Raw genomic sequence first — 12034 nt, 5'->3', positions numbered from 1 at the left:
TCGCCTCAGGGACGGCTGGCCACTCCCTTTCTGGCCGCTCCTCGGTCGGGCCCTCGCTGGAGGCTCAGCGGCGAATTTGGTTGCTGTCCGGGCGTCCTGCGCTCCAGTCGGGCAGATTCCGGGGACCCACAATAGGTGCTGCCCTCTCGGCGGCCCGTCCCTGACCAGCGCCCTCCGACAGGGGAGGTGGTGGCTCAGTTTGGGACGGATACTATGTTGAATTTGACTTTTCTCGACCGGCCCCGGGTAAACTCGCATCTCCTGGGACCACAAGGATTATTTACAGGGAGCTCGCCAACCAAACACAACAGTTTAATTTAACCTTTCCAAGTCCTCGTAAATTTTTACAGCTGGGAGCCACGACGAGTCAAACGGATCTGTTGGTCGTTCCCAACTTCCCACCAGCCTGTGTGGCTTCTGAAACAATAACTCCTTATGAAATATCATAAATATAGATTTAAATACAGTAGAGCGAGAATGCGATTTGGCTGCCTTTTTATGGCTTCAATTATTGTCTAATTTTATGTGAGGGGCTCCGCCGGCCGCACTCGCACGCGGGACCGCGCCTTGCTGATGGCGTGATTAATTGTGATATAAAATAGTCCGCTTAAGAAGTGTGTGTCTGGTGGTGGCGGTGGGAGGGGAAGGGAGTACAGCGGGAAGGCCAGATTTGATCTTTTAATCTTCGTTGGCCACAATTAAAATAAACCCGATCGTGGAGCGCTGCGATCCCTTTGCATAAAAACATATGGCTTTTGCTATAAAAATTATGACTGCAAAACACTGGGCCATTAATAGCGTGCGGAGTGATTTACGCGTTATTGTTCTGCCGGGCGGGCACGTGACGCGCGCGGCCAATGGGGGCGCGGGCGCCGGCAACTTATTAGGTGACTGTACTTCCCCCTGGTGCTACAAAGTTGTTACATGAAATCTGCAGTTTCATAATTTCCGCGGGTCGGGCCAGGCCGGCCGGGCGCGGGGCACGGCGATGGCCACCACCGGGGCCCTAGGCAACTACTACGTGGACTCATTCCTGCTGGGCACCGATGCCGCGGATGAGCTGGGCGCGGGCCGCTACGCGCCGGGAGCCCTGGGCCAGCCCCCGCGGCAGGCCGCGGCGCTGGCGGAGCACCCCGATTTCAGCCCGTGCAGCTTCCAGTCCAAGGCGGCGGTGTTTGGCGCCTCGTGGAACCCGGTGCACGCGGCGGGCGCCAATGCGGTGCCCGCGGCAGTGTATCACCACCATCACCACCACCCCTACGTGCACCCCCAGGCGCCCGTGGCGGCGGCGGCGCCGGACGGCAGGTACATGCGCTCCTGGCTGGAGCCCACGCCCGGCGCGCTCTCCTTCGCGGGCTTGCCCTCCAGCCGGCCTTATGGCATTAAACCTGAACCGCTGTCGGCCAGAAGGGGTGACTGTCCCACGCTTGACACTCACACTTTGTCCCTGACTGACTATGCTTGTGGTTCTCCTCCAGTTGATAGAGAAAAACAGCCCAGCGAAGGCGCCTTCTCTGAAAACAATCCTGAGAATGAGAGCGGCGGAGACAAGCCCCCCATCGATCCCAGTAAGTGTCTCCTCCCTCCAGACCAGCCACCGCCTCCACGCCGGCAACCCGGATCTGCCGGCCCACCAGCTTTCTCCGGAACCAGCCTTCGCCCGCGCTGGGAGCCTCATGAGCAAAGGCCGGGAGCCAGAAGTTGCTGTTTGGGAGGCCTCGGATGGGGCCCCAAGTCCTGAAAGCAGTGACAAGCGGGCGCGCCGGGCTCCGGGGGAGGGGAGGCGGCTGCTGCCGAGAGAGGGGGCGGGGCAGGCGCTGCGGGTACGAGCCAAGACCCACCGCCCCTTTCCTTGGCTGCCCGGGACCAAGACAGAGACACTTTGGGAGATTCTTCGAAAGCAGCGCGGCAGAGAAAGTCTTTTGTGCGGCTAGATTGTCCGGGAGCGGCGGCAGCAACTGCAGCCAGCCGGGGCAGCCTGACCCGGGACGCTGGGGAAGACTGCCGATTCTCTCCACTTCTTGCTCCAGCCAGGGGCGGTGTAAATCCTGCCCAAGATGTGGCTGCAGGCGACCGGGACACGAGGGTCCCCATGCTAGATTATTCAAATAAACCCGAGAAGTGATCAACGGTCTTGGGGTGCCTAGGGGCGCCGTGCCGGCCTGCCCAGCTCCCACGGCCTTCCAGGGAGGTCAAAATAAGGAGTGGGGAGAGTAGTAGAAGGAAAGCTGGGAAGGGAAGATAGTCAGTGAGAGGGAGAATAGAATATTAATCTCACTAAGGAATACAGGGCAGAGTGGTTTCCCCCTGTGTGGCAAGAAAGAGATCTGTTTTCAAATTTCACTTCTTACACAATGTGCGGAGAGCGGGAGGAAGGAGAGGAGGGGATCGGAGGACAGAGGAAGAGAAAGGAGGGCCTCAGAGGGGAGGAGGGAGCCGAGGTTTTACGGCATGCAATTGTAAGTGACCGTCCCTGCGTCTCTGGGCCAGGGTTCCATTGTGTTGGAGGCTCGCCTGCCTTCCCTAACCAATTCAGCAGCGTCCTGAACTTTGGCTGAAGACCACAGGAGTTTTCCTAACCCCCAGCGGAGAGGGGTGGGTGTGCTTCTTCTCCTCCTAAATCCCTCCTATCTCTCGCTCCCACGCAGGTAACCCGGCTGCCAACTGGCTCCATGCTCGCTCCACGCGGAAGAAGCGCTGCCCCTATACAAAACACCAAACGCTGGAACTGGAGAAAGAATTTCTGTTCAACATGTACCTCACCAGGGACCGCAGGTACGAGGTGGCCCGACTGCTCAACCTCACCGAGAGGCAGGTCAAGATCTGGTTCCAGAACCGCAGGATGAAAATGAAGAAAATCAACAAGGACCGAGCAAAAGACGAGTGATGTGACTCAAGTTAATTTGAAAAGAGAGCGAGCTAGAGAGAGAGAACTGCCCGTCCCCTTCTCCTACCCCCACCCCACCCCGGCCTCCACCACCCCGCAGAAAGCGGCTCTAAATTCCAGGCCTCATCTCCCCCTGGCAAACCCTGCTCAGGCTGGTTCCTTGGCCTGCCGCTTTGATGGAGGAGGTATTGTAAGCTTTCCATTTTCTATAAGACAGAAAAAAAAGGGGGGGGGGGGTATTAGCGCTGATGGCTGTATGTGCTAGCTTGTGTATATTTTTAAAAAATCTACCTGTTCCTGGCTTAAAACAAATAAACAAACAAAAAAAACTACCTTTTTATAATGCACAAGTGTTGACGGCGGGCTGTATAGTGTTTAGTCTGTGTAGTTAATTTAATTTGCTCTTTGTGCGGCAGAACGATCTGCCCAGATACTTGAACACTGTGTTTTATTGTGGTAATTATGTTTTGTGACTCAAACTTCTGTGATGGGTGATGCACCCGTTGTGATTGTGAAAGCTAGAATTCGATTTGAACTCAGGTTGTTTATGAGGGGAGAAAACAGTTGCATAGGGGTATAGCTCTGTAGTGGAATATGTCTTCTGTATAACTAGGCTGTTAACCTTTGATTGTAAACTAGCTGTAAGGATTTCCCAGTGAAATAAAATTTTTTAAAAAGAAAAGAAAGGGTTCTCCTGGACGCATAGATTCACGGTTTTCTCCATTTTTGAAATGCGGACATTTTAGTCTTCACATGCTCTATAGACCTGTCTTGTCCATTGTATATATATAATCCACATATTAAAGAAAAAGTAATCAAACAAGTTTGAATATTGCTTTTGCACCAAACAGTGAGGAAACTTGGAGCTATACGTATGTGCAGAAGGTTACTACCTATGGTTTACGTTTAATTTTAATTGGGGGAAAATGAATGCTTATTGTAATGGAGTTAATTTTATTGATAATAAATTATACACTATGAAACCGCCATGGGGCTACCGTAGATTTGTATCCTTGATGAATCTGGGGTTTCCATCAGGCTGAACGTACACTGTATATTTTGCAATAGTTACCTCAAGGCCTACTGACCAAATTGTGTTGAAATATTTAACTTTTTGCCAAATAAAATATTGATTCTTTTCTAATTTTTGCGGGTCAGCTCTTTGCACCTTCTTCTCCGGGACAGGGGAGCCTGGGTAGAGTCTGAGGTGGGGGGCGGGCTGAAACGGAGGAGGACAGAACCTCAGTTTAGTCTCTAGCGGGCCTTCGGGAGCCCAAACCTGCAGCAGCCAGGCTCGGACGGGCCTCAGCTCTGCCTACCAGGCCGGCTGTCTGGCGATGAAGGCAGCGGATGAACGCTGGATAACAAGGGTCGGCGAAGCCCTGCTCTCGGCTTTGTGTCCATTTGCGAGACTGCGGGGAGGCCTCAGAGAAGTCGGGCTGGGGTGTCGCGTACGGGTGGCCAGTGGCTGGGAACGGCCACTCTTTCATCTTGGAGCCCCAAGAGTTTCCCAAACCGGATCCAGAGCGATTCCGGGGGGCCTTCTTCCCTGGCAGGGGGAGGGGGTGGGAGCTGGAGTGGGGGTGGCGGCGGCAGGACCGAGAGCTGAGTATCTGGCTCCTAAGGAATCTGCCAGGAGGGAAACTGGAGCCCGGCCGCCCCAACGTGGCCGCGGGCACGGACAGTCGGGGGCCCTCAGGGGACTGAAGGCCTCCGCCCCCGCGCCCTGCCAGGCCTGCCGGGGGCCCCTTCTGGGCCCCGCCCCGCGCACCCCTCCCAAGCACAAGTCCTGACAGAGGCAGAGCCCAAGCAACCGACCAGCCCCAAGCGCCATAAAAGAAAATGAGGGCTGTTACCGTTTATGGGGTGTAAAGGGCTGAGGGGGGAGCGGCCACAACTTCGGAGGCCTGAGCACCTTCTAGATGTGGAGGAGGGTTCAGCCTCATCTCCCCCTTTTTCTTTTCTCGCCTTACCCCCCACCCCGAACCCCCGCGATTTCTGCGAAGTTATCTGTGTTTGGGCTCGGAAAAGGGGAGCCTGGGCGCCGGGGGATGGGGCGTCCCCTCTCTCCCAAACCCACCCTGCCGCCAGGTTGGGACGCCCTCTGTTTGTTGCAGACAGAAGGAACTTCAAAGAATGGGCAGTAAGGGTGTGCCATAAAGGCCGGGTCTGCGAACTGTCTGGAATTCGGCCCTTAATGAGTTTACAACTGTCCAGCCCCAATTAAGATTTTCCACCAAAGCCCTTTCATTTGTTTGCTCTGTCTGCCGCCGATAAAGCGGCTGCGGAAACAGCTCACTTTTATGGGCACTGCCCTCTCGGCAGCGTAGATTCCGGGCTCCGTGCAGACCCCCCGGGGATAGGCCCTTGCCCAGCTTTGGGAGTGGGACGCCCGACCCGCGGCGGCTGCTGGCGAAGTTCAGGCCGGGCGGCTTGGCTGCAGTGTCAGGGTGCGGCCAGCAGATGGCAGTATGGCTCCACGCAAAAGGCGCCCGCGCCGCCATCTCCCGCCGCCTTGACTCTAGGAAGTTCCTAAGATGTCGACTTGATGCAAGCTTTTCCGGAATGGGAGACCCAGATTTGAGCGAACGGTGGTCGTATATTTTTGGAGCTGCTCACGCCTGGACAGAAGCCTCGCTGGGAAACAAAAAGGCAAGCGGCGGGGCCTCGCCTGACCCGCACCGCTCCCGCTCTCTTCTTCCCCATCCCGGGGGCCTAGCGCTGCGGGGCTGCAGCTGTCCGGCTGCTATGGGGCAGTAGCTCCAGGCGCGGGGACCGATCTAGGGTCACCGTTCCCAGCCCAGGACAGGCCTCGGGGCATCACGACGACGGTCGGAGAACGCGACTGACCGGCGGACAGACACAAGGACTAAGGCCTACAGCCCGTGGACCTGGTGACCGCCCCCCCCCCCAGAGGGTGTGCAGAGGGCATACACGGTGGCCAAGGGTCCTACGGCGGCCCGAGAGAGAGACCCGAAGTCTGCGCCCCGGTACAGGGTCGGGAGAGCCAGCACCCGCAGGCGAGCCAGGATCCCGGGACTAGGCCGCCTTAAAAACGTGACAATAAAATTAGGCGGCTGAAAATTGGGCATAAAGGCATTCTTGGTAATTGTCTGGTGTGGGTATGGCAGGATGGGAAATCCCGGGAGAAAGACCAGGAACTGCTTTAGTTATTCTAAAATAAATGTGATCTTTAAAATAATTATATTAACATCCCAGCTCAAGGATAGGAGCTCACGTGGTGAAAGCCTCCCTTGCTTTCTCTCGCCCCCGAATTTCCTGAGCAGTGGAGGCACTGAGGTTACTCTGGCGTCCCCTGCTCAGGAAGCGAGGAGGAGGAGGGAGTGAACCCCAATCCAGGCCCAGCCTATTCTCGACCCTGGGCGGGGTAACACGCCTCAGAGCCTTCCAGGAGGCGGTACGGAGCGCGGGTGCGAGGATCAGCCCCGGGTGCAGAATGGTTTCAGAGGGAAAACGCAAAAGCAAACAGGGAACACTTCGAAGCACTCCCGAGCCCTGTGAACACACCACGCGGTGCATTTATTTGGGTTGTAATAATCTCCATCAAGCCCACCAAATATTTACAACCTGCATCTCCGCGCTGTACACGCTGTAAAACCGGGGACTGGGTTTTTGGCTGCCATCTCTCCTGTCTCTCTCTCTCTCTCTGCCCTTTTCTGTTTATATACACACGTTGGTATTACAGACACACGCCTTCATTATATTTCCTTATATAATACATAAAATTTCACAGCCTCTGATGAAAGGGTTTTTTTTTTTTTTGAAAGGGGTTTTTATAGCTTCCCCAAGAGCCGCCCGTGGCCGTGTATCCAAGCCGCAGATACAAAGCTCGAGTTATGTAACTACAAATAAATGGCGGAGGAGCAGATCGGTGGCGACCGCTTCTCACCACCGATCACAGAGGCTCCAGGTAGGTGCAGGCCGGTCGGGAACTCTGCTTCGTGGACTGCCAGGCGGGGCCTCTCTTGCCCTTGGCCTGCCGGTGGCTGGGAGGCGGCTCTCCCCTCTCGGCTGCCAGGGAACCGGTTCCCTCTGAGCCGCGCAGACAGGACCCCGAGCCAGGCGGAGCTCCTTTGCACTTGTCACGGATGAATCCGCCCCCGCGCCGCGACGGAAGACTGCGCACTAGGTGGAGAAGAGACGCGCAGCCCGTGAAACGGGTGCGGGTGGAAAAGTTTACAGAAGCAAATCGCCAGCCGCCCGACTCCCGGCAGGCTCCATTCGCTGACCCAAAACTGGGTTTACCTTCTTAGCTGGATTTAAATATTGAGGACTGTTTCGGAACGAGAAGCAGGGGAAACACTCTCTGCTTGGTAGGTAGGACCCCAGCTCCAGGAGAGCGCTGAGAAAATGTCTTTCAATAAAGACAGCTCGGCTGCTTAGAAACTCGCCTTCTCATGCCTGCCCCAAGTCGAGCGTCAACGAGTATTTCTGTGAATATTATCACATATAACCCAGTGCAGGTGTCTCTCTTCAGCCAAATAAATAGAAAACCAGAGGCTCCAGAACACGCGGTTCAAGAGGCCATATTGAAAGCCTGCTTTTGTCTGGCCTTTTCGTTTTAAAACCCCGCTGCAGAAGGCAAGAGGGGAGAGAGAAGCTCAGAAACGAAAGGGAGGTTTCAGCACCCGCGGGACTCGTCCCAGTTGGCTGACTTGGGCCCAGAAAGGCCGAGGCCTTGCCGGCAGTATCTGGATCCTCTCTGGCCCAGGAGGAGGTTCAGCGCGTCCTGCCAGGACGGCTTGGACCTGCGCCGGACAAAACCCGGGCAGGGGTGAGCCTATGGTACAGGCTCCCAGCCCTCTTGGCTGGGAACGCGTTCTTTCCTGCTCTCCCAGAAATCGCTCCCCCACCCCCGGTCTGTCGGGTCGCCCCACGAAGGCAGGTTCTACTTTAACCGCCATCGCTGTCGGCTGCTGCAGCCACCGGAGTCTAGACAGACGGCGGCGGCGGGGCCCGTTCTTTCTCTTTGCGTCTTGCTCCGTGTCACCCGAGGAACAATTTATTGGTCTAAAGCTGTCTAATTCCGCCTCTTTGATCTCCTAGCCTTCTTCTTGTTTGTTTGGTCTTCCTTTAACTTTCTTAGGCTTTTATTTCCTGCCAGAGAGTAATGCTATTTGGAATATTTGGTATTTTCTTCTCTTCCAGTCTTACCCCACCATTCCCCAGCGGAGACACACCATCGTCCTGGTCCTCCATAAAGGCCATCCCTGGATATTGCCGCACTATGGCCCCTGTGCCCCCAGGGGAAACCACCAGGCACCCACCTGTCCAGACAGCCCCCGCCTCCCCACCCACGCCTCAGGCAGTCCACTAGGCCAGAGCTCGGGCTCCGTTGCATCCAAGCATGAACGCTTCTGCCACCTTTTGTGCTTCTGGGACCCCCTGAGAGCGTGCGGTGAACAGGGGCGGCCTGGACCCTCTGAAAGTGATGGGAAGCGTTTTGTATACAAGGAATCAAACTCTATAATTCAGAGAATTTCCGGGGCAATTCCATTGTGAGGTCGGGTTTATGGTGTGCAATAGAGCTGAGCAGTAAAATGCGTACTGACCTGACTGCTGGGCTTCCATCGAAGCCTGGGCAGTTTATGAGGTGTTTAGGGGAAGGGTTCACCCCACCACCCTCTAGGGAGTGGTGGGCAGCAGGGCATTCTGCTGCTCCGACCCTGCGCAGAGGTTGGAGGCTTGGGAAGGTAAGCGCCGAGAGTTGAGGCCCTGGGTGGGAGTGAGTGAGACTATTTTGAGCTCCAGTCTTGGAAAGGTAAAGCCAGTCCTTGGAAAGGTGAAGCCGCCAGAGCTAGGTGGCCTTTTGGGAAAGGTCCCCCTATTTGTTTTGGGGGTCTCCAAAAGAAATGGAGATCTATAGTGGGCTGCAGTCCCCAGGCGCCCGGGCCCGCTCTCTTCTCCAAATTGGCTCTAAAGCATGTATTGCTCGCAGGCATCCAGGCCCATGAGGAGCCAGTTGAGGCCCAGGGGTGGCCCCAGTGAAAGCTACCAGAAACCTTACAGCACCGCTGGCACCTGGAAAGTGTTGGCCTGAGGTTCCAACAAGCTGAGGGAAAGAGACTTGGTTTCCCTTGAGCGAGGGGGAACCAAGGGTTGCAGGGAGGACAAAAGAGTGTCCAGCCATTTCTTAGGCTGCCAGAGGCCAGCCAGGTGCCCAGGAGAGAACGCACAGAGCCTGCCGGGCCAGAGGTGTCCAGGAGGAGGGGGGGGAACCTCATGTTAATAAATCTGCTGGCAAATGAGTCTCATTAATAGATAAATATTTCACTGTTTCCTTTAGGGCAGATAAACAGTGCGCTGCCGATTAAGGGAAGGAAGCTGAAAGACCTTGACTTTATTCCAACCACATGGTTCCAGTTTGCGGTGGCTTTCTCGCTGTAGCTGAAAGCGGCGCTGCGCCTGCCCCATCTGGATCAGAGTCTAAGTCGGCCTCCGGCCCACTGGACCTGGGAGGGGGGAGACACAGGCAAAGAGTCGATTTTCCCAGAGCCGAGATTTGCCCACCCGGCCACCGTGGGGCGGGCGGATACTCGGAGTGCAGAGACCCTCCCTGGGCTGCATCAATGGGCAGAAAGAGGGGCAGGGAGGACCCGCAGGCTTGGTCCAGCGTTCGGTAATAAGCAAGAGGGGACTGCGCCCAGCCGGCTCCGCGCGACCTCTGCAGGCCAGGGGTCCAGGTTGGCGGCGGGCTGAGCGCCCGCGCGGAGCCTCAAGAGTCCTTTTCCAGCAGGACGCGCCAGGCCGGCCGGGCGCGGACAGATTCGTTGGCCACATATTTGAGCCTCTTCCCCTTCCATTCTAGGCTGCCGCGGGCCCCGCGAAGCCAGACCACCTGTGAGGGCTGCTGAGATTGGCGGAGGCGATCATGTGGGCGGTCACGTGCTGCGGCGACCTCCGTCCAAAAGAAAATGGGGTTTGGTGTAAATCTGGGGGTGTAATGTTATCATATATCACGCTACCTCGTAAAACCGACACTGAAAGCTGCCGGACAACAAATCACAGGTCAAAATTATGAGTTCTTCGTATTATGTGAACGCGCTTTTTAGCAAATATACTGCGGGGGCTTCTCTATTCCAAAATGCCGAGCCGACTTCTTGCTCCTTTGCGCCCAGCTCGCAGAGAAGCGGCTACGGGGCGGGCGCTGGCGCCTTCCCTTCGACCGTACCGGGCTTGTACAATGTCAACAGCCCCCTCTATCAGAGCCCCTTCGCGTCCGGCTACGGCCTGGGTGCTGACGCCTACGGCAACCTGCCCTGCGCCTCCTACGACCAAAACATCCCGGGGCTCTGCAGTGACCTTGCCAAAGGCGCCTGCGACAAGGCAGACGAAGGCGCGCTGCACGGCTCGGCCGAGGCCAATTTCCGTATCTATCCTTGGATGCGGTCTTCAGGTAGGCGAAGCCGCTAGGCGGGCCGGGTGGGCGCGCGGGCTGGGAGCTGGCAGCACAGGGCTGGGAGCGCGGGGCTGGGAGCGCGAAGCACGGGGCTAGGAGCGCGGAGCAAGGCGGCTGCAAGCCGGCTGCCCCGTGACTCTTGGCGGCTCTGCCTTTCTGGTTTTAATTAGAGCCAAGGCGCCGTAGCGTGGAGAGCTCATAGCATTGTATGTAAATGAGGCTCATAAAACTTTTTATTGCCCAATTAATGGGTTCGATCCTCGTAAATTTATTTAACTCCATTTGCCTTGGAATTTCAACACTAAGTTTGTTCGCTCTTCTCTTCTCTCTCTCTTTCTCCCTCCCTTTCTTCTCTCTCCCTCCCTCCTCCTTTTCCTTTCAGCCAGGCTTTTTTTTTTTCTCAAAAGCAGGGAGAGCCAAACCCTTAGGGCCCCTCACACGCCCCAGTGCCAGGGGCCATTTAAAGGCGGGGATGGGTGTGTGGGAGTGGAGACAGAGAGCCGGAGTTCCCTGGGAAGGTCCGGGGTTGGGGGCGCGGGCTGCTGGGGAGGGCAGGCGCCCCTGGAGTGCTGGCCGCCGGAGAAGGTCTCCCTTTTGCCTAGCTAGGCGGGGAAGCGGCCCGGCTCTCCTTTGAATGGCAAAAGCGCAGCATCTCCCACTTGCCCACACTCTATATTTACAATTTCCCTTTGTCAGGGGGAAGCAGGACATTGTGGAAGCCTAGCCGGCTGGAAAGGGCGGTTGTAAAGTTGGGATTCTGCGCCTTCCCTCCTCACAGAGCTGCCTGCGCGTCTGGCACCGCAGTCGGGGTCTTCAGCTAACACTCCCGCTCCTCCCCCAGCTCAGTTTGGGGACGCGGGGCGGAGGGGGGACTCCCGCCTAGGTCAGGGCCGGGAGGAAGGTGCGCGCTCTGGGATGGCGGCCTGGCTAATGCACTGTCCTGTCTGTGTCCCTGTCGCTTGTCTGTCCGTGTGTGTGTGTGTGTGTGTGTCTGCTCTCAGGGCTGGACCGAAAGCGGGGCCGCCAGACCTACACGCGCTACCAGACGCTGGAGCTGGAGAAGGAGTTCCACTTCAACCGCTACCTGACGCGGCGCCGCCGCATCGAGATCGCCCACGCGCTCTGCCTCACCGAGCGCCAGATCAAGATCTGGTTCCAGAACCGCCGCATGAAGTGGAAGAAGGAGCATAAGGATGAGGCTCCGGCCGCTTCCGCCGCCCCCGAGGGTGCCGTGCCCGCCGCCGCTGCAGCCGCCACCGCTGACAAGGCCGACGAGGAGGACGACGAAGAGGATGACGAGGAGGAGGAGGAGGAGGAGGAGGAGGAATGAGGGCTGGAGCCAGGGCCCTGGCTGCACCAGACAGTCGGGAAAGTGTCTTTAGAGACTGATTTTATTTACAAAAGTGGAAAAAAATAAAAAGAAAATGTTAAAAAGAAAAACACCCCAGTCCCCAACTTGCACCCAATCTACCCCATTACCCGCTCCGGCTCCCAGCTTATTTGGACTGAGCAGCCACCTAGACTGGGGCCCCTTGGGGATCCCCTCTGCCTTCGAGGACCACCCCCGAACAGACACCCCCAATCCCAGTCCCATCAGCTTTGCTCTGGCACGGTTAAAATACTACCTAGCACAGACCTCGGGGAGAGGCACCCCCAAACTACCTATGGGCCCAGCCCCAGAGGGCCTCCACTCCCAGGAAGCCCAGACACGTCCCAACACTGTCAGA

The 12034-nt window shown here is 56.9% G+C and overlaps 2 protein-coding genes across 10 annotated transcripts; both read left to right on the top strand.

Annotated features, from left to right (window-relative positions):
- The first annotated feature begins 659 nt into the window (after positions 1 to 659).
- Positions 660 to 4031, top strand: HOXA9 (homeobox A9). The gene is made up of 2 exons (XM_019926425.3): positions 660 to 1568; positions 2649 to 4031. The coding sequence occupies exons 1-2, from the start codon at positions 989 to 991 to the stop codon at positions 2885 to 2887; spliced, it is 819 nt and encodes a 272-aa protein (XP_019781984.1). The 5' UTR covers positions 660 to 988; the 3' UTR covers positions 2888 to 4031.
- Positions 4032 to 5387: 1356 nt separating this feature from the next.
- Positions 5388 to 12034, top strand: HOXA7 (homeobox A7). 9 transcript variants are annotated; one of them, XM_033863106.2, is made up of 4 exons: positions 5388 to 5992; positions 6676 to 6818; positions 9717 to 10304; positions 11309 to 12034. In XM_033863106.2, the coding sequence occupies exons 3-4, from the start codon at positions 9926 to 9928 to the stop codon at positions 11635 to 11637; spliced, it is 708 nt and encodes a 235-aa protein (XP_033718997.1). In that variant the 5' UTR covers positions 5388 to 5992; positions 6676 to 6818; positions 9717 to 9925; the 3' UTR covers positions 11638 to 12034. The 9 variants fall into 9 exon arrangements, 5 of the variants coding, with proteins under 5 accessions (XP_033718997.1, XP_033718999.1, XP_033718998.1 ...); XM_033863108.2 differs by lacking the exon at positions 6676 to 6818; XM_033863107.2 differs by lacking the exons at positions 5388 to 5992; positions 6676 to 6818 and adding an exon at positions 6879 to 7221.

Source organism: Tursiops truncatus, chromosome 9 (genome assembly GCF_011762595.2).
Source record: "Tursiops truncatus isolate mTurTru1 chromosome 9, mTurTru1.mat.Y, whole genome shotgun sequence".
In the NCBI taxonomy this organism is placed as follows: domain Eukaryota; kingdom Metazoa; phylum Chordata; class Mammalia; order Artiodactyla; family Delphinidae; genus Tursiops; species Tursiops truncatus.
This window is presented reverse-complemented; position numbering and strand designations above follow the sequence as displayed.